Genomic DNA, 22,348 nt, shown 5'->3' with positions numbered 1-22,348 from the left:
TGACACTGTGTAATTTTTCCTTCTTTTGTCATGAAAATAGAGAAATGCTCATGAAAATGGAAGAAAAACAGAGACACGTTCACAACACATGCAGAGGAAAGTGGGGCACGTATTCCACACGGATCAAGCTTACGGTGAAAAACTCTTCAAAGTGATAAATAAAAAAACAAGGTTGTTTCACACATGAGCAAACGTTTGCTTGTTACATCATGAAAGAGATTTGTCTCCTATCAGGAATTAGTAGGTTAACGTTTGACCCAGATACAGCAGGGATCTGTGGCTGTTCATCACATCAAAGAGTTTAAATTAAGCTTTCTCATTTAAATAGGAAAGGATCTTTAAAATAATACACTTTTTCACTTAGCAGGCTTATACGGTGGCTTCAAGGAACCCTGAGTGACTTGAGGCTTGTTTTGTCCTCATGAGACAACAGAATTCTGTCTGCTTTATCCACCCAGACTCTTGCTTATCTATAAAAGCATGCTGTGCCATTACTTCCATCAATACACTGAGGAACAGTACGCTAGCATGTCACAAAATCCTACATACCCTGTATCAACTGGCATCCTCACATTGTGTTGGTTATTAATATATTGCGATGGTGCTGACGGGAGATTTTTGGCATACACTGCACATAACAAGATAACGTATGGTGACCGACCTCTGATTTCACACAGACCCGTGTCCAAGATCAGGATAATTGAGTTGCTATGGTCAACTCAGGATTATAACACAGCACACTGCTTGAGGCACAATGTGGTTTGGACTCATTCCTTGAGTGTGCATGTTAACACCACTGTTTTTATAAGGTGTTTTCTTTCTGAGACCAAGACGATGTCAGCAGATGACTAATGGGTTCATTACAACATAATGTTACCCAGCTGAATTCTGCAGTATAATTTTGTTTAATAAAGCCTGATGGCCCATACAGGGACGATCCCCGGGCATGAGTTACATGTTGACATACTTCATTCACTTTCCTTCACATTCATGTGAAGATGGGATAGGATGACAAAGATAAGATTTGCATTAGCAAGATTATTTCATGGTATGTTGTTTTAATTATGACATGTGTGCAGCTTATAGATACTATATTGATCCCTGAGGGAAAATTTGGAGCTTATGGTGATTATGATGATGTTGAGTTGTATTGGTGCTCACTTCAGAGTAGTTCTAAGTTTGTGGCCCTAAGTAGAAGGTGCCCATTGTACCAAATCTAGCACATTTATTTTCACCTCATACATTATCATATCACATCCATTTTCTAAGACATTGTCAACTTTTCAGTTGCCTAAAAAAGAAAAACCAACCACCTGCATGTGCATGAACAAGAGGCATACAACACATCCCCTTCTGTTATGCCACAGACTTGTATATCCCTATTATATGCAATAATACTGAGAATGCATTTATCTGCAGTTTCAGAATTGGTCTTTCACAATCCTTAGACAGACACTGTATTCATTTTTTTTCTCTGTGAGAGAGATGTGATTGTGGCCAAATAGCACCACACAGGAACCTGCCAGACCGAAGCAGAGCCCAACCAAAGCCTTTTACAGAGAGATAACAATACTCTCTGGTCACCCTGCGCTGGGAAACAGCTGACGTCAGCTGTCTCACCAGACTGCCTGCTGCGCAGTGGCTCCTTTTCAACTAGAAATAGAAGGGAAACAAAGTTGGCAGAGATGAGCAGTGATAATGAGGCAAACAAGGGAGAGTGTGCGCAGTGACATATTTAAAACTGGGAATGTAGAAGAAGAGAGGATAGATGGAAGGAAAGCAGGAGAGAGGGAAAGAGGAAAGAGGGAATGCTAATTTAAATGGATGGGGAGATTAAAAGGAGGAATATCAGGTCGTATGCCTTCCAGAGACAGGACCCTAATCCCTCCCTCACTTGAATCTTGCAGCACACACAAACCAAAGGCACACATGCTCTCACACAAATGCACATTCCTAGGCAGATGTATGATGTGCTGTGATGACAGTTGTGGAAATGCAGTCAGACACCAGGGTTTGGGGAATATTCACAGGTGCTGAAAGAATTCTTTAGCCCTTGCAGACAGAATAACATGCAATGCCAACATGTCTACTATGTTTGAGTGTGTATTTAAAGAAGACACATAGAAAGAGTGATGGTGGGTAGTGTATTGTAAGTAGAGCAAAAAAGTTCCCCCGAGCAGTTAATAAAAGATGATGCTGCAAAATGGATACCACTAAGAGCTCTGACATAACAGCAGACCAATAGTTATGGAAGGGCAAGTATTCAGACACACTGGATTTCTATGTGATTTTGTATCCACAAACTTACAGTCTGTTGTATGTTCGGTAAGCTAATACCCTCTTTAAAGCTAATACTACCTGTGTTACACAGTGTTAGATCAGAAAGTCCTTTTAAAGTCCTTGCTTTTTAATACATTTATGCTAAAATGTTGTGATCCTCAATTTGCATAATTACCTGCTTGACACAACACAATATTATTTGGGTGATGGAGTAAGGCAGAGGCTGTCAGTGCACTGTCAGGCTGCTTAAGGCCAGCTTATTTCAGACAACTGCCACTAAAAGAATCTGGGCCAAGTGCACAGACCTACTCTGCCTCTGAGAGAATATCTTAAAAAGAAATCTACTCATGTGTTACTGCCATCATAAAGAGAGATAGATAGATTTTGGAGATTATTGTTGAGATTGTTTGAGAATATCATCTGAATATTAATGAAATCCAGCACCAAAAGCAGAATATTAAAGGATGCTCTCTTATCCGGCTTGTACCTCGTTAATGAGCATACCACAATTGTCCCATTAACTTCACATATCTGCACGAGAAACAGAAATCATTAGTAGTCAGTGCCATTCCTTTTTTCTAAGTTGTTTCTATAATTAGCTCTGTGTCATGAAATACATGCTGCACTGTGCACAGCCTGTTAATGCAACAAACAAGTTTGCCTGAAAAGGGAACTTCTGCTTGTAAAATAAATACGATTTGGTGAGTATGAAAGAAGGCAGTTTTACATATGAGGATGATCATCAGTGAAACACACACACACACTGAGGCAGGCAGGCAGCCGTGAGGAGCTGTCCTTGGTGCTGAATCAGCCACCCATGCTTGACTACCAGTACTCTCTGAGGACTGTCTCATCACCTACGCTTGTTAATGATTTAAGGTGCTCTTGTATTCTCTTCTGTGTCATTTTTAGCATGATTTGAGCCATTTCTTTATTTGTTTATATCTGGATTTGTTCTAGTTCCAGCCAGCAGGTATAAACCAACACATTTAAAAGGAATAACATGGGAGAAGCATGATCTCTGTTGCATGAGAGGCCAGTTCACTTCAAGTTAGATTTTGATTGTGTACAAATTGGCTCTACGTTCAATAAAGCCTTCACTGCATGTAATCTCACTCTAATCTAATTGTGTTAGAGCACAACTTCTTGTTGTCCTCCTCTTAATTGATCTAGGTCAGAATTAAAGACGAAATTACAGAATGTGTTTATTTTTTTACCTTTTTAAGATGGTGAAGCTTCATTTCCCACACCTGAGAAGTGAGATGTTTAACAAAAACACCCATGCCCCTTAAATTTAAAGACTTTAGATTCTTTCACTTAAAACCTTTAGTTTTTGTGGTCTCTGCTTTATGCTGTGGACTATGTGCCCAGTGATAACAACAGTTAGAAAGTAGAAACACAATGGGTGCAGATGTTTTAAATGGTGGAAAAACATTCAATTTTGTCGCACATGTTAAAGCAGTTTTGAGTGAGAATATTTTTTAAACTCTTGGGTTGTTTAATATGCATATACATATCTAGTATATGCGCTACAAGAAGGACACAAGAAGTGGATTTACTGCTGTAAATAAATTACCAAGTGTCCACACCCATTCATCCTAATGTGCCAAAAGTATAATATTTTCAAAAAATGTGATATTTATTAGGGAAAACTTGAAGATAAACATGCTTTACAATAATGTATGGCTGCTGAGAGCTCTTACCTGAAGCCTGTGCGTCTCTTCTTACGGCGTCATCACCTGTCAGCCTATCAAAAGGCGCTCCACTGTTCCTCTCTGCGTGTTTTTGGTGGTCTGGACCAATCAGGATGAGCCGAGCACTTTGTGACGGCGAAATCAAAGTTGTTGTAAGAGCGCGCGTGTGTGTGTGTGTGCGTGCGCGAGAGGAAGAGAAACACTGGCCGGCGGAGGAAAGAGAGGCGCGAGGCAGCAGCAGAGAAAAGTGGTCAAAGCGACTGGCTGCAGTTACCGGATGTTTTCTTCTGCGAAACTAATATTTTCTGCACTCATTTATCGTATCTTCAAGGATAGACGCCTCTTTTTCAACGGGATACTTTAAACGCAAATTTCCGGATGGAAGCTGAGTTGACGGTGTGAACTGGTCCTACCTCCGAACACGAGAGACCGCAGCGATGTGTGAACCTCTAAGCGCATAGTTCCTCCATTCCTCTGCCGCTGTGGACTTGTTAATTTTGCTGCTGAAGGAACATTTTTTCATACGAAATGACGGAAATCAACGAAAAAGAGAATGAACCACAGAACCGGGACCTTCACCGGCCACAGGCTACGGTGCCCAGCCAGCAAGAATCAAAGGTAACAGCACACCTGTGCAGACACGGGAGATTTAAAACGCAACACATCATTTGTCATTCATTGCAATTAGCTTAGCCGCATTTGATCTGTATTCAGTTCTTCGTTCCCCCTTTTCTGTGTTTTGTTAGTAGTTGTGTGTATTCTGAGGCTAAGTCTGTGGTAGCTGCGGGGTCTTGCATAACAACTCTAAGCCTGTTTAATTCCCTTAACTAGCCTGAGTTAGAAAGCAGAGATTACACGAAGGTGTGTGTCTGTGTGCTCTTCGTGACATGTGCCTTTAATATCAGAAACACAAGTGATGAAAATACATGATCCATTGTTAATGATGTGGAGAATATAATCCATAATCTGTTGCAGTAACGTTTTAGGTGTCACCAGAGGCAAATCAATACAGTTTGTAGGCTCTTCTGCCATAATAATTAACTTCTGGGCCCCAGTAACCTCTCACATCTCCTCTTTCTAACATTTTACGGTGCTTTGGTTGCTAATGATATTAATTATTTAATGAGACATACTAATTGAGTGTGTGGATGTTTGCTTGTTGAGGGATTCTACCAATTAAATCAACTGTGTATCACAGAAACCAGCATACAGCTGTACTCAAAGTGAACTGACAGATTATATTAATTTTGTTACTTAGTATTGTATAGTATTGTAGATTTGGTTTGTTTGCAAGTTTTTATGATGCCGCCTTGGCCTGACTTAATATATATGAAAGCACAGAACAAGCACAAACAGTGTTCCTGAACCTCTTTCCCTGGAGTTTTTTGTCTGCAAAAGTATTTTTTTAGTCCTTTCTCTCCCATTTTCTGTATTTCAATCTATCCTTGGCAAATTCCCATTTACTCACCTGACCTAAATGTCTACCAAGAGCCTTAATTGCAGCAGGCATCACAGCAGCAGATCACATTATGGTTGTCTTTTGTTGGTCGTCATCACAGGGACACAGAACAGGCCCGGCTGGACAGGCGTCTTGCCGTTTCTGTTTGACTATAGACAGCACAATGGATGGTGGGCAGTGATGTGTTGCGTGAATTTATGAGCCAATCAGCTAGCAGATGTTTGCAGTGTCTAGCTAGGGGCTGGGTCATAATTCAAACAAATTGTCGTCCAGACAAAACACAACTGGGAGGAAACAATCCTCTGAGCTGCGTCAGCCATGTAAGCGCTGTTGTTTGCCAAGGCCCTGCTGGCAGCCATGACTGGCTGCTTCACATCCCACAGAAGAAGAATGAAGAGGAGAGGAAGATTAAATGTATGTTACAACTGGAGGCTACTCTGGGCTATCTCTAGAGCTTCACTTGATTCCTGCTGTCACTCTCAGTCTTCTCACTTTGCTCAGATTCTTCCTTCTGCTTTCCCTTATCTGTCACTTTCTCACTTTCCCTCACTGCCTCTCTCTGCATTCTTTCTCATATCTTCATCAGCTCTCCTTCATGTCTCACTCCTCACCCTCTCTCCGTCTCTCCACTGTCCCTCAGCTCTCAGAGTATTTATTACAGTGCTAAGTGAGCCCACCAGGTTTCTAGAGTGCTTCTAATAGAGGCTGTGACACTGAATGAATAGCTATTCCACCTCCTCCACCTACAGGCAAGGTGATTGCTCCAAAAATATTGTTATTTCTCCTCAATCACTTGAAGCACATGTCATTCTTGTGTTTAGTAATGTATTCTGGTTTTGTTTTCTTGCCAGGAATTACTTAAGAATACATATTATCCCTGTTATATGGCCTCACTGTTTGCAAAGATAACACCATTTGATGTGATTAGTGAGGTATAATGTTGGAGCTTTTGGGTTATCCCAGTGACACAACAGGATTTATCAAAACAACAAATGATGCTAGTTTACACAGATTACCATTGTTGTGTCTTCTCTGCGTCTCAGAACTCTGAAAAGAAGTTGGGAAGAGCAGGTAGTGATGTTGCCTCACTGCTTGTGGACAGGTTGAGAAATGTTTGGAGTAAGCTTTTATAGTTTTTCTACCTAAATAATGCTCTATTTTCTTAGAACTATTTTGGAGACTAGCTCCAGAGCTATAGTTGTATTATCGCATTTGTCCTGGCTATGACTTTTTTCCGTTTTCTTTTCGTCTTTTTATTTATTTATTTATCAGGAGCATCAAATCTTATTTTTGATCCAGCATGTTCGTAGTTGCTCTCGTCTGTGTGTGTCCATCACTGCAGTTACACTATAGTTTTAAGTCCTGGTGGTAGCTTCATTTTTATTGATCTTCTCTACTGTTTAACAAGTAGGTGAAAAAGCAATTTTACCAAAGCACTTCTTTAAAACTCCATGCGGTTCAGTAGTGAATCTAATGAGTCCTGCGCTCAGTTAACCGCTACATAAAGTTTCATATTCACCAAAGACAGTGGGTGTAAATGCTGATATTGCAAGGTGGTGCTGCGTCCTGGTCCACAGGGCCTTCACACAGCCCACTGCGTTTTCAGCCAACACAAAGACGTTTTTATGGAGGTGAAATGATGGCAACGGTTTCTGTCCGGCTTTGCCCTTCACAGTCCCTTCTCAGAGCTTTCCTTCTTCCTTTCATCAACTTCCTTATCAGCGTATTTCTCCTCACTTCATCTAAATAGTTACTTTACCCTTCTCTTTGATTTTGTTTTTTCATTTCATTTGCTCAGGCCCCAAACGTTTCTCTTATATCTTTCACCTTTCTGCAAAACACTTTTTCATTTTGTGTGTTTATTCTCAAATCTACTTGATAATTTGCCATTTTCGCAGTTCTTGTCTGTGTCAGAAGGCAATTAAACTTTTTTTAAATGAGTGAATACAACTGCAGAGGTTTACTGATGCTTACCTGCATGCATCTGTAGTTCTCCCATTAATATACGGTGCAGCTGACATTTCTGAACAAACCGTGCGCTGCCTCATCGTGTCTGTTTCCTGTTAGCTGAAGGATGCATCACTCACTCACCTAATTTCTGACAGAGGATGATATGTTTGTGTTTCACCTGACAGAATGATTGACTTGTCCTGCTGACCTTTGTAGCAATCTAGTCTGCACAGAAAACAGATGATGCCAGTTAGATTCTAGTATTTACAACAACAGTAGAGAACATCATCACTCTTATTAATGTGAGACTGCATGCTGAAACCAACTTTTCACTCCTCAGTTTGTCACTTTTGTGCTTGTGCATCCAGTGTTGACCCAGCATTGTTTTGATTAATGATGAAGTCATTGAATTACTGTCCTTGATTGAGTTCAGAATTGCTGCTGATACAGCAGTGTCCCATGTGCAGTGTCAGGGTAAGAGTGGAGCCATTTGGGAATTAGCATGGACTTTGTTTAGTACCAACCTTATGTTGTTATTTGCTTTTAATGTAGACATAAAGTTTTATAAGTGATCATCCTGATCTTAAGCTCTGAATTCCAGACTCACCTTGAAACAAGTTAAAAGGTGTATGTGTGTGTCTGAATACTCATCACTTTAACAACATTCATAAGTTGCTTGTGTTGCCTAGCAACTGCAGTATGATGTGACTTTGTCAACTTCTCAAGAGAGTACAGCTAATAAGCTGCTGGCATTGACTTAATAAAAAAGGACTTGAATTTCTCTCCAAGAGAAAGACACTCTGGTTATATGAATGATATGGTTCCCTTCTTGCCTGAATGGTAACTTACTAACTAACTTGCACCAAGTGTAGTTTCTTTACCATTGTGTGAATATATGATATGATTGTAACCTAATGCTAACTACAAAAGCTCCTTGTGCAGTTAAGTCATTTAAACAGCTGGTTTTAGAAATGTAAGCTTCTATTTCATGCACACTTTGGCAGGCAGCTTGTGGGCTGATGGAGTCTGCAAGCATGGATCGCAGAGATGCATCCATTCAAACAACAGCCAGGGAGTTTTAAGCCACACACTGAGCTATGAGTGCTACAAAGTATATTCTAAAGTATATTCTACAAGGAGGAGAGGATAGAGGAGAGGATCATTTGTTGTAATGTTCTCTTTGCCATCTGGAAAATAAAAGTTTTTTTTTAAAGCGTGGCACGTTTCCAGGTTATAGTTGCATTTTGAGGCTCATAATTTGCATAAAGCTGAGCTGCTTTTGGATACTTAATGCAGCACGTCAGAAATCTCCATTATCTATATTCAGTTTTGCAAGAAAGTCTTTAGAGGCTTTAACCCATTAAGGCTGAAGGGATTGCTGCAGTTCATTAGATTTCCACCAAGAAGTTTGGATTTGATAAGATTCTGTTGGGGGCATCTGGTGGACTGGATGTGGAGGGCAGCTTGAGAGATGTGAGAGAGACATTATGACCAGATGAGGACTGATGCTTGCAAAGCTACGTCCTGTAATGAAAAACTGGGAGGTTGTCACTACATTCCAAACTCTGAGTTTGACAGTACAGCTTCTTCAGTAATTACGATTTATATTCACACTAAAGGTTGCTTCAGTTGCACTTGCACCTAACAAGGTCCAGCTGGAGGAGTGCCTAATGGGGTCAACTTTAATTCAAAGCTAAGGTCACTGCAAGACCTTAATCAGACTCCACTGTGTTCAGGAAGATTTTAAATATCACAAGAAGGCAGATATGTCTTGGGAAAAAAACACTAGTGTGGGCATGTTATGTGCAAACGCTGGCAGACACTTGGAAGTAAACTGCTCAACTGTGTCCCAACTGCAGATATGGTTTCTGCAGACAGGCAGGAGGCCTGGAGTAACAAACTAAGCCTTTCTGCAAATATAATTTAAAAAGTGCTTTACATTTAATGTCATCCAAACATGTAGATACATGTGGGCATGAGATGTACAATATGTTGTATGTATTACATTAAAATGATTAGAATTAGATTCATACATGTTATGTATGTATTTTGGCAACAACAACAAAGATAGCACATGTAAGGTGCTATCTTTGTTGTTGTTTACATCCTTTCCTCCACTACTATAGCAACCATATATGAGTGCAGACTGCTTCCCAGAGCTTTTCCCTATTCTTGTATGGCAAGTGTTTGTTGTATATTTTTACATTTCCTCTGCCAGCAGAGGATTATTACAGTGTGATTACTGAGACACTTAAGGCCACAAAGGTGCTTAGGCTAAATCTTAAACACATTTTTACATGGCCTGAAGCGCAAAGGTTCATGTAGCTCACACTTAACTGTTTACTGACAGACACAGACCACCACATAAGACAAGCCAGCTGTTTGCAGCAGAGACAGAGGATGTCATTGCTTTTTCTTTTTTTCTTGGTGAACAAAATTGTAATTTCATACATAAGGGATGCTTTTTTTGCCAGCAGCAGTCACAATCATGGGATTGAATCCTTGTAGTCTTTGCCTTGGAAAAGAAAGCCATATTTCTTGGCCCCCTTTAAAGGATTTTACAGCTGCTGAATTGAGACATAAATTTTAAACTGTAAAATGTTACAAGTTAACAATGAACCAACATATTTGATCAGCCAAGATTAGTATGTTTCTATCTAGAAAATATTGCTGCAGAATTATTATCCTTAAAGATGTTCTACTTCTAATATAACCAGAAGTGTGTTTTCCTTTATGATGCTGTTCCTCAATAGTCACCTCTCTGCTTCACCTTTGTGTTCTAAGACTGAAGTCGGATCTCCATCTCAGTGGCAGCAGAATAACTTTTTGCCTTTCACAGGCTTCTTGTCTGAACACCCACACCTCACTTCTCAATCATTAATTTATCCATGCATTCCCCACAACAGCCTATTTTTAGCGGCTTTAACAAAACATCACTGTGCTCATTTTCAAACGTCCAGAGAACAAGGCCGGGACGAGCTGCTGCTGCTGCTGCTACTGGTGATGGAGGAGTGTTATTTTCATCTCTTCTCTCACTCTGCTGTCTTCCCAACTTCTCCACTTACTTGTTTGTTTCTTTCATTTTCTTTGCCCACATACTTTTATCCTTTGCTCAATCCTCTTCCTCAAGCTGCAGTCTGTTCTAGTACGCTATACACTACTCTTTGATGAACTAATTGCTGTCAGTAGTTCACACTGTGATGGGTCTCCAGTACTGTGATTTATATATATATTCAAAACCTCTCAGACAAACACAAGAGTGCCATGGAGAAATGTTTTCAGCAGAGGTTGTTACAGGATATACGTCTCTACCAGATTAGAAACAATACTACCACAGTTTTTAACAGGATGTTGCACATATTGTAATAGTGTATATAACTATAAAGGTTAGGAGATAGTGCTACATGTGCATTGTTATGTTTGGCAGCTTCCAAATTTCAGAGGCACTGACTGCAGTAATTATCTTCTTGCATTATTAATATCTGTGTTTTGATGATGCAGGAAATCTGAATCACCATATCGATTCAGGGCTGACATGTCTAAATAATGTATATAAAAAAACAAAACAGATTTTACAATTTGTGTCCCTCTAATATAAACTCAAGGCTCTGAAATCAGACTGACCCCAACAAACTTTCTGTTGATATTATGTGGATGTTATGCAGAACATTTCTGTATATGAAGGATCCAGAGTCAGCCCTCGAGTGTGTACAAAAAAGTACCTCTGAATATTACATCCATGTGTGACCAGTATGCTGCTGTAACAGCCTCCACTCTTAAAGAGGCTTTAGATGTTTTATCACCTTTGATCCTATTCAAACACAAGAGCATTAGTGAGGTCAGCCACATAGTGCCTATACAGAAATGTCTAATGTCTAACAGAAACCTCTTAAACTGTTGCTGCTTTTGGGTATTTAAATGTCTCTTAAAGTTAAGTTACAGGACTTTATATGTAAATAAACATCTGCTATATTTTTAAGCCTTGTTACCTCCAGGGAAGTGAGTTACTCCCTGTGTCCTCTTTAGCAGGTGAAATGCATGCTCTATTGGGTTTAAGTACAGAAATTGACAACGACCAGTCTAAAACCTTCCATTTCTTGCCCCTTGGTGAACTCCTTGTTGTTTAGGCAGTGTGTTTTGGGTCATTGTCTTGCTGCATGATGAAGGATCTCCCAGTCAGTATGGTTGAATATTGCAGTATTAGCAGACAAAATGTTTCTGCAGACTTCTAGATTGTTATTGTAGATTGATTTTTTTTTTTTTTTTTTTGCTTCTGCTGTCATGTGTTATATCATCAATGAAAATTAATGAGCCGGTCCCAGAAGAAGTCATGCAAGCCCGAGCCATGAGGTTACCTCCACTGTGTTTCACAGATGAGCTTGTGTCTTTGGGATCCTGAGCAGATCCTCTCTCTCCAAACTTTAGGCATTTTGTCACCTAAAAGTTAATCTTTGTCTTATCAGTCCATAAAACTTTGTCCCAGAATGTCTGATGTTCGTCTTACAGCCTGGCCTTCTCATTCTTCTTGCTAATGAGTTGTTAGCATCTTCTGTTGTAGCCTCTGTGCTTGTGTTTATGAAGTCTTCTGCAGATTGTGATGCCTTCAGTCTTGCCTCACTAATAGTTGGTTTAGGGTCTTTTTTTTCTCTGGTCTGTTACTTCTTCCTCAAGACATTCCACATTGGTGTACTAGCTATGGCCGATGTTTGTGCATAGGCTCTGATTGATTTTCTCTTTACTTAACAGTTGCCTGTTTTTCACCCATAGAATGCTCTCCAGTTTTCATGTTAATTACAACTCTCACTAACTATAAATGCTATATTATTGTTTGAATAATAAATGTAATTGGACACACCAAGGGAACAAAACACACCTGTCAGTCACATGTTCCAACACTTTTGCTCACATGAAAACTGGGTAATTTAAACAAAAGGTGCTGGCTGCTAAGTTTTGTATCAGATCCAGATGTAAAAAACCTGGAAATAAAAGCTGAAATGTTAATCTTTTGTCTTATAATCATCTTATGTCAAAACCAAATGTTTTCAGTCTATAGCCAAAATAAAGCTAATGGCCTCACTAATACTTTTGGAAGGACTGTATGTGACAGTATACTGGAGCCTGTTGTAGTAGTAGTTTTTATAGGGGGTGAGAAAAGGTACTGGTTCATGTCAGTAGCCGTTTGCGGTGACAGTGCCAAATTTTCACGATTATTGGATCATGTAAAGCTACTTACAAAATATGTTTGGCATTAAACTAGATTTTTTTGTTTAAAACAATTTGTTTAATCTTTTTAAAAGCCCAGGGAGATATATTAAGACATTGATTATCAGACATGTGTTGTCTTGTTTGTGCCTGAACAAGTTGTTCCTCTTCCCTTGGAACTGAAGCAAAGGCAGGCATTCACTACACAGAAGATTAACAAAGTCAGGGAAGTTAAAAAATCTAATAGAGGGGAACATCCATTACTGAAAGGGCCACCAGTCGAGCCAAGAAGCCATTAAGAAAAGCAAGGACTCAGCTCCCTGTAGAAAACATTTAAGAGAGGAACTCACTAATGGGTCAACAGAGAGGAGTCTTTTCATCACTCAAACTAATTGGCATCTGTGAATCTGTAGCTTAAAGAAGGAAAAAGAAGAACCTGCTCAATGCTATTGATTCGGTTTCCCGCGAAGGAGTGCAGATGGGTGATGTGGAGACTTTCAAAGCTCAGAGGTGTAATAAACATGATGAGGATGCACTACACACATAAACATAAGCAGTGATATAAAGTCATTCTGTTTTCATTTAGGCTGCTGGATTCATAGCTACAAACCAAGAAAAATAAGCATGAATCCAGCAACTTGAAAGACATGACTGGTTATCAAAATGTTGTCCTCAACCCAGTCACAAACAGACTGCTAATGAGCTCTGTGCAAATTGAGGAGATGCTCTTCAAATCTCAGGGACTTATTATGTCCTTGCCTTCATTCTCCAGGCCATTCTCTTGATCTATGAGTCCACAGCAGTTATTATTTTCCATAGACTAGGTCCCATCTCTACTAAGTCTCCAGTAATTGTTTGTCATTATCAGTTCCCCTTTATTGTGGCCAGGAGCACTGGATAGGCAAGTGTGCAGGGAAATGGGGGCAAGCAGAGTCGACGATAAACAGTGTTTTCCGTGCATCACTGGCTACATCAAGGTGCAGGCCGCTCAATAAAACTAATCAAACATGAATTTTAAGGCGTATTGACTTGTGTGGATTTACAAGGGGAGGAAAATTTGCGTTCCAAGGAAAGGGGCACATTAAAGATAGGAAGTCAGCCTGGCAGGCCAAGGACAGTCAGAGGGCAGAGCTCTGTTTTTAACACACTAATTTTTCACATATCCCCTCGAGCTGGTCATCGATTTGTCATGTCAAAAAACTCTCTTGAGTCATACCCACACATACTGTGTATATGTTTTAGGCCCTCAAGGATCCATCACTTCTGATTTAGAAGCTGCTGAAAACTCTTGAGTTGACTGAAAGTGTGGATTTTAAATGTATATACGTAATCAATATGTTTACTTTTATAGGAGGTTTTCTGCCACAACAGGGAGTTGATTTCATATTTAACACTTTCATATTTTAATCTAGAGACTGGCTGGTGAAGAATGTGGCACGTGTTGCAACTGTTTAAAGCATTTTGCCAACTAATTTTAAAGAAAGTGGTTGAAATAGGACTTCATTCTTTTACTGTAGGATGTTTGCTAAAAATCTTCACGTTTTGTTTCAGCTGCAGCGACTGAAGCGCTCCCTGTCCTTCAAATCAGTCATGCGTAGCAAGAGTATGGACAACTTTTTCCAGCGCAGCAACGGTGAAACACGGCCACCATCAGCCTTCATAACTTCACCTCCACCTCCACTGTCTCCTCCCCCCATCTCCGAGTCCCCCCTGGCATATGAGCGCTCTCCCTCCCTCTCCCCATCCATCAGTCCCAACCCTTCACTGTCATCACACTCTCCATCCATCAGTCCTTCACTCTCTGTGACCTCCAAGACCCAGCCAAAGTCTCAGGCCCAGCCAATGCAACCACCCAAGACACACTGTTTCCAGGAGCATGTCTTTCGTAGGCCCACCAGCTGCCAGCGATGCAAACACATGATCCAAGGTAGGTCAGCTGTCCTCCACAGAACTGATGTTGGCCTGGCATGTATATCAGTCCCCTAAAGTTCACCAGGCTACATTGCTTTTGTGTTTTGTGTTTCTTGCACAAATGCCACGGAACTACATACGTGCCGAATGTCCCCAAAAAACTCAATTGCCTTTAGACTGCTGCAATTTTACCCAGATAAAACAAGTTTGGGGATTTTAAAGGACTAGCGCGGACTAGATCAATACTCAGGATCATCCACAAATCTCAACATTTTGCAGTGGGACTATTTGTCCAGCAAGAAATAGTCTGGATTAAAATTATTTTGCAAGCTCTGCAGTCTGGTTTCCTGCCCTTCCAGGTCTATTGGCATGCTGACATTTCTCAGCTGACCATGTGAAGCAGCATTTCATGTACACTGACACACCATTCCTCAATTGTGCGTGGCCTTAACTTGTTGCTGAAAGACTCGTGGTAATCAAGTTGTCTGTGTGTTAAAGTGAATTGTGTGGTGTCATTGCAGCAAACTCTAAGCAGGGCCTGCGTTGTAAAGCCTGTAAGCTGGCAGCTCACCTCTGGTGCTCCTCTGAGCTCTCCCAACAGCCCTGTAATGGCAAGGTAAGAAGACTTATGTGTCCTTATGGAAAAAGATATGCACATTACTACATAAAATAAATGTAATTATTTACTAGTGGTTTCCAACTTTCAAAAAATGTCATCTTCCAAAAAGATTTAACAGCTTTATCGGTGGCATACATTTAATTTATATAATATTTTATATATATTTTGGCATAGACAAAATGTTTTACATTTTGTGTAATTGTTTCTACAGGTTACTCTGAGATTCTCACGTTCTTTGTAGGACACTGACTAACCCAGAATGCATTTTGTCAGCAGAATTAAACAGCATGTGGATGCTGCAATTGTCTCAGTCAGTTGGCATAGCCTTTAGTCCTGGTAATGTGCTTAGCCTCAAAGCCCCCATCTTGTTAAAAGAGGATAAAGCCCTTTTCAAACCAGCAAAGACAAAAAAAGGTTTGGGTTATAATTGGAACATGGATTGACCATGGCTTTGCACTGACTGGAAACGTGTGAAAGGGTAGCGAGTGAGATAATTTTATCTCCCAGCTATAAATGCCACAACAGGAACACAAAGCTGTGGAGGATGACACTGATAAAGTTTACGTGGCCTGCTCCCAGCTTTTTTCACTCAGCCTTTTTGTCCTTTCTCATGCATGTGCTGCTCTTCTCACATAACGCCCTCCTCTCTTCCTCTCTCTTGTCTGGGTGCTACATTTCCTTCCTCCCCTCTTAACTCTGTTGGAAAATCAATATCTCTCTGTACCAGCTGGTCTGGCTAATTCGGTGTGAAATTCAGTGTGTTCGAGGCGCACACAATCCCTGGAGGATGTGACACGGCAGGCTCTCGCCAAGCCTTCGGCACTGTCCTTTTCGATCACTGCGCACTCATCAAAGCAAGGATTAGGCATTTTTACTGAAGCTGGATGGAGTTTGAGGCTACATCTACGTATGTGGTGGTCTGAGGTTCACTGACTTAACCAAAGTGCGTCATCCAGAGTGTTTGGATGCTTCTGGAGTGTTTCGTAGATTGATTCAAAATGCCGTAATTGCTCAGGTGTAAAATGCACATTTGAAGTGAAAGTTAATGATTAAAATATAGAGTGTGGAGATGGTGGTGGTTCTCTTCTCCACTCTAGAGGTGGCAGACACTGTGACCTGAGGCTCATTGCTGTTGGGATGAAAGAGCAGAATGTCCAGCAGGAGCAGAATCCAGGAGGAGTAGACCATCCTAGTGTGACTAATCCTGAGTTTATCAGTGCTAGATTAACATTTGATGTGTCACGTTTTATTTAATTTTACATTTATTTTCTATAAAGGTTTTTTACACTGCGTGATTTTTAGAGAAAACAGGAATAATCTAGTTGGACTAATAGATGTAAGCATTTTTTTGAAGAAAAGAATAATTCATCAATAGTTTGCAAGTTTTTTTCATGGTGCAAGTGTCAGTGAGCATCATGTAAGGTGGTTCAAATGAGCTCACTCTCGAGCAGTAGCAGTATTACAAACACAGTTGTATGGGAGTAAATATACGCCCTCTTGCTCTGAATGCATGCAGATGTGTCCCTTGGCAAGACGCTTAACCCTAAGGTGCTTACAAGCACTTTAAGTACCTTTGAGTAGGTAGAGAAAAGCACTGTATAAATATACAGTGTTTTTATAGCAAAATAGAATGCAATAATAAATTACTATGATAGGATCTACTCTGCATGAGGAATGTTTTTAATTTAACCCGCAGTGAGTTACAGGATTGCTTGCTTATATACAGGATGTATATACAAGCAGAGCACACACAGTGTGTTCTTTCATCACTCACCATGAGAAGGCAAAACTTGCCCGACTGAAGGTTTAGGTAGAATAGCTTAATTTAAAACGCAAAGGAAATATTGGTGACTGCACTCCCCTTGGCTCGTTCTCAGCCCATTTGCAGAGTACACGATATACGACCAACTGCTTTAAAACTTCTCCAGAATCAAGCAGCTTTAAATTACTTTGGAATCATGACAACCTTTTGCTAATCAATGTTAATTAAACTTAAAGATGTATTACGGTTGTAATAGAGAACTGGGCCTGCTGAGCACTGCACTAAATAATTGCTTCTGCAGAAAGGCTTCACACACACAATGAAATTTGTGAAGTCTCTTCTGTTTCAGCAGCAAAGGTCCAGTCTTGATCTCAGCTGAGCAGTGTGTGAAATTTCTGCTTGTCTGCTCCTTTAAAGTTCAAGTCAAAGACTGTCCACAACTGATGGCTTGGCACTGGGTTGTACAATGTGAAAGAAAATATTCAAGATTTGTGATGCTGAGGAAATCATTTATCTACTTCCAGTGCTTTCATTTGGAGCTCTGGCAGAGAAGCTGAGGCCAACTCTCTCTCATTAATTAGCATAATCTAACAGTAAGAGAAGCGCTTACCATGTTTATTTACACAGCTCTTTCATATTGTGTTGCCTGTGAAACACTTTGGTACAAGCAAAAAAAACGACAAGCAACGTTCAGAAATAAAAGCTTCACAAAGTTGTTAATAGTTGCAAATATGAATTGATTAATTAGTCAATAAACAGATGATTTGATATCTAATCCAATAATGGATTCATCATTGCCAAATGCAAAAAGTAATCTAATAACACAGTGAGGGATATTTGAAAGGTCAGCAGACTGGGAAAAATCACACTAACTTAAAAACAGACATGTTCTTTTTCGCACACACCACTTAAAATGAAATGGGGAGAAGAAATAATTGAGAGATGAAATAAAGTTGATGTGCTATTTTTATACACCTTTGAACCTATTTGAAGCACACAGAGCACACTCTTCACAGCCCCTCTGTCAAAAACAGGCCAGATGAGTCATGTACTGTAGCTAAACATATTCTTTCTGCTATATAAAGAAACACAATCAAAGCTGTACAGTAACAGATCTGCACTGCTTGATCTATAATCTGACAAAGACAGACCTCAGTAGACAGACCATGAAGATGGATACAAAAAAAGAAACGTTCAGTCACACCCCATTAGGCATTCAGCACAGTTTGGAGACAGTTCTTCAGGAAATCAGTGTTAAAACTAATGGTGGGTGTATTATTGCCACATTAATGGAGTGAGTGCCAGTCATATCATCATATTAGCTGATCTAACCTTAATGTGTCAAGATGGAAAAGGATGTCAGGGATTCATTTTGTTTCTCTATCAGAAATACTGAGCCACAGTCTGATCATTTTCTTCCTCCATACACTAGGATTCTGAGGTTTTGCCACCTCAAGTAACACTCCTCCTTCCTCTTTTCCTTTTCTCTTCCTTGTATCTCCTCTGCCATGTCAGACAGGAGCGTTTAAGAGAAACTTCAGCTCTCCCTTGCTAACACTTGATCCACTGGGTGTGGTCAGAGAGGCTCCTGCTGCCCAGGGTGAGTGATGACCCCACAGGCTGATTTATCACAACTTCTAACTGGATTCTCTGGATGACTAATCACTGTTTCTGCGGCCTTCGGCTCTTGCTGCTTGACAGGCCACTGTGTGCATAGGTGCATATGTGTGTTTTGGCTATAAAACTGTGTATGTTGGTGTCTCATTCTGTCTGTAGAGGCAGATAATGTTATTGTTGACCCTGTGTACGAGGCACTGCGCTACGGGACATCGCTGGCTCAGATGAGTCGCTCCAGCTTTGGTAGTATCTCAGAGTCCCCCTGTCATGAGGTATAAAGCACAAATATATGAACTCATGCTGACATAAATTTTATCAAGAATTTAGTTGACTTTTTGGCTGGACCTTTGGTTTATCCTAGCCAGAAAAGGTGCAAGACAAACTAGAAAACCAGCCCATACCTGAAGAGGAACACATCCCAGGAAGTGAGTAAAATCCATATTCGTTGAATACTGAAAAGTTCTGCCTTTAGATATTGTTATTTTGAAACCCTCACCATTGTCCCCAAAAAGGTATTCTCATAGTGTCTCTTCTGTTTAAGTTTATGACTTATTTATGACAGGTTAAACACTATACTGGTCCTGGAAATGGGTGCCAGATTATTAAAATAAAATTCAAAAAAAAACATTTCTGTGTTCAGACACATATAAATTCTGACATGGCACATTGCAAGCTAAGCTATGTCAGAGTTAAAGGACTAGGAACATAAGGTCCATTATATGGGTGGTGTGTGTGTGTGTGTGTGAGAGAGAGAGAGAGAGAGTGTGTGTGTGCCCAGTACTTTTCCCCCTCTGCCTTTAGTCCCAGGAGAAGGGATCATCTTTGTTTGTACTGCTGCCACTTTACAGTAAATGACCTTCCCTCCTGCCTTCCTTCTGTTTGCCACAAAGTGACATCCCCCTCTCTTTCTTTCTCTCTATCTCTTCTTTTCCCCCTTTTCTTGTTCGTTGTGACCTTTGTTTGACTCATACATATTGTCTTTCCCTATCTGTTTCCATTTCCCCCTCCTTATGTGTCTGTCTCTCCAGTGCTCACCCCTCCAGAAAGTGAGAAGGCTGATTCAGAAGACAGAGTCAGTCTGAAGGTGTGTAGTCAGCATATCTCTCTTGTTTCAGCTCATTTTTCTTGGCTCCTGTGCACTCTCCGTTTCCTTCACTTGTTTCAGAACTCTACACGAGAAAACGATTTTCAAATATTACACTAATTTTTGTGTTTGTCAGACTCCTAAGCGAGTGGAGGTTCACTCCATTCACACCTATGTGGCCCTCTACAAGTTTCTGCCTCAGGAGAAGAACGACTTGGAGCTCCAGTGAGTCCCATTTCTTTTTTTTTAACCGTTTGTTTTCATGAGAATAGCCAGGTGAAAGGAGGAGGAATAAATGTATACCCGGCCAAAATTTCACTGACATTCACACACCATCTGCCTCCTCAGCAGGACGATCGTAGGGTTCAGGTTGGAAGGGGGGAAGTAGTGTGCTGGGAGGCCAGGAAGGACAAACAGCTGCATTGAGTGTATGACAGGAAAAAAACAGTCTTTGTATGGTAGTAGCAGCAGGAAACTGCTGAGTCTGGTATGACACCCACCACTGATTTGCATGATACACCTGTGCATGAAGACATGCACATTAGGTGTTTCCTCATATGCTAATACATTGTGACATTTAATAAGAGAAACAGACAAAAAGGACGGAAGTCATGCAGTGACATGTGCACACACACTAACGCTTTGTTAATCTGCTTCCCTGCAGGCCCGGCGACAGAGTCCAAGTCACAGATGATTCCAACGAGGATTGGTGGAAGGTGGGTCTATTCACTGAATATTTCAAAAGCATTACATTCCTTCTTTTTTTTTACTAAGCCAGTGCTTACGTGAATAAAAAATCACCTCCAGATCACCCTTGAGCAAGTGTAACATACGCTTATATGGCTTTCTTTCTTTCAAAGACGAGCTACTCAGACACGAACTAAAGAGCTGCTTGATGTGCATGAAGAAGAGCAGGTGTGGGTGTTAACAGAGCTAGTTAGCATGTAGAGAGAGAAGACAGATTTGTTTAATGAGAAGATTTTAACCTTCACCTGCAGAAGGACAGATGAGTCTTTACATAAATGAAACACCAGGGGAAAGTACTGCAGAATATACTTTCAAACCAGGTGGGTTGAAAAATCTAAACTGTAAATGCTGAAATTGTATTTAATGTTGTGTTTGGAGGAGCCACATGACTCCGGCACTCATGGGCATTTTGTGTTTGTGTGCTAGATGTTGTTACTTAGGCACCAAGAAGTAAAAAAACAAATCTCCATTTTCTTGCTAATTGTGATGGTTCATTCATATTCAGTTGTTTTACTGTGATACAAATGTGATGCATATTCAGCTCAAAACAATGTGCCAAGGACTGAAGTGGAAGGTGTGCGTCATAGATTTTTGGATTTTAGGTATCAATAACACAGAATAGGGCTGGAAATATTAGTTTAGACCAAATGTTTGTGTGCGTGTGTGTTCATGTATGTCCATGTTTGGGTGTGTTTACCAGGGAAAGAGCAGAGAGAAGTTGGGATTTTTCCCAGCCAACTTTGTGCAGCGAATTCGCCCTGGTGAGCGGGTGTGGAAGGTCATTGCTGGTTTCCACGGCAACCGAGACAAAGGCCAGATGACTGTGAAAGAGGCCCAGGTGAGGACCACATAATTTTTCTCTCTCACACACACATATGTATGCACCAAATGCATATTAAAATATATGCAAATTAATGCAGAAAACTGCTGAGATTACAGAGGACAGCATGTTGAGGCTCTCAGTGCAGCTCACTTTCCCCTAAAAAGCTTGCTCACTGTACCGAAAGTCCTCTCTTCCCTTCTTTTCCTCATCCTGCTGCAGATCTGTGTGGGGAAGAACGAGGAGATTGACGGTTTCCTCCGGCTGAGCAGTGGGAAGAAGAGAGGCCTGGTCCCTGTGCAGTGTCTGCTAGAAATATGATGGCAGTTTAAAATCACAGTGATGGAGGAATACTCAGGAGTGTTAAGCCAACACCTCACTGACCACCGACCACCAACCGCCCACCTTCACCCCCATTCAAAAAGTGGCAGTGAATTTGCAGCTTGGGTGGACAACAATCCACAACTTTGCTTTTTTTACTGCAGAAGACATTTTGGGGGGCTTCTTAAGAGCTACAATTCATTGTAGCACAACTTTACTTTGTGTGGTTTTATACACACTCAAGAGAGAAATGTAGCATCATTTGGAAGAGAGTTGCAAAAAGTCTGGCTACCTCACTAGCCATGTCCATTTGGCCAGGAGTAAAAGAGTGGACCGCTTTTATGATGATGTCAAGGCACTTCCAAGCCAAAGGACATTGTGAGCAAACTGTCTTCATTTTGATATTTGTGTAAAGAAAACCAGACATCGTGGCTGTTTATTGTAGTTTGGTTGCTTGTGCAACATGTTGTAATCAACATTACTTCTGCTCTGACTACATTCAGATTAAGTTATTTTGTCTTTTCTGCTATATCTTGGTCAAACAAGTCATACCACATACACACTCTCTGAACATTCTGTATTTCAGAATGATCTCCGGTGATTAGAAAATGGTGCATTTGTGCTCTTCACAGCTCCGATGTGACAAATGCTTTGCGTGCACCTCTGGGAGTTTCTTACTCGGTATGCCCTTCAATCGCACAAATCGCACTTACAGATTTTTTTTTTTCAATTCACTCTGTTCCGTGTAGCTCTAAAATAATCCACTAGTATTGGCTTTCTCTCATTATTTTCTGAATGTTGTTTGTAATGTCCTGTAATATTTGCTGTCATGCCTGGTTGAGCGCTACAACGTGAGGATGTCTCGATTTACTAAAATAATAA

The 22,348-nt window shown here is 40.6% G+C and overlaps 1 protein-coding gene across 2 annotated transcripts; it reads left to right on the top strand.

The window, feature by feature from the left end:
• The first annotated feature begins 4,238 nt into the window (after positions 1 to 4,238).
• Positions 4,239 to 21,741, top strand: LOC114452364 (SH3 and cysteine-rich domain-containing protein 2-like). Of its 2 annotated transcripts, none has more exons than XM_028431640.1 (11): positions 4,239 to 4,592; positions 14,137 to 14,512; positions 15,018 to 15,112; positions 18,393 to 18,477; positions 18,654 to 18,766; positions 18,856 to 18,919; positions 19,523 to 19,578; positions 19,715 to 19,803; positions 20,243 to 20,294; positions 21,026 to 21,163; positions 21,368 to 21,741. In XM_028431640.1, exons 1-11 carry the CDS (start codon positions 4,503 to 4,505, stop codon positions 21,464 to 21,466), a joined length of 1,257 nt encoding a protein of 418 aa, XP_028287441.1. In that variant the 5' UTR covers positions 4,239 to 4,502; the 3' UTR covers positions 21,467 to 21,741. The 2 variants fall into 2 exon arrangements, with proteins under 2 accessions (XP_028287441.1, XP_028287442.1); XM_028431641.1 differs by lacking the exon at positions 4,239 to 4,592 and adding an exon at positions 5,747 to 5,847.
• Positions 21,742 to 22,348: the final 607 nt, after the last annotated feature.

This window comes from Parambassis ranga, chromosome 19, assembly GCF_900634625.1.
Source record: "Parambassis ranga chromosome 19, fParRan2.1, whole genome shotgun sequence".
Taxonomy (NCBI): Eukaryota; Metazoa; Chordata; class Actinopteri; family Ambassidae; genus Parambassis; species Parambassis ranga.
Note: the sequence above shows the minus strand (reverse complement) of the source record. Positions and strands in the feature narration are given on the sequence as shown.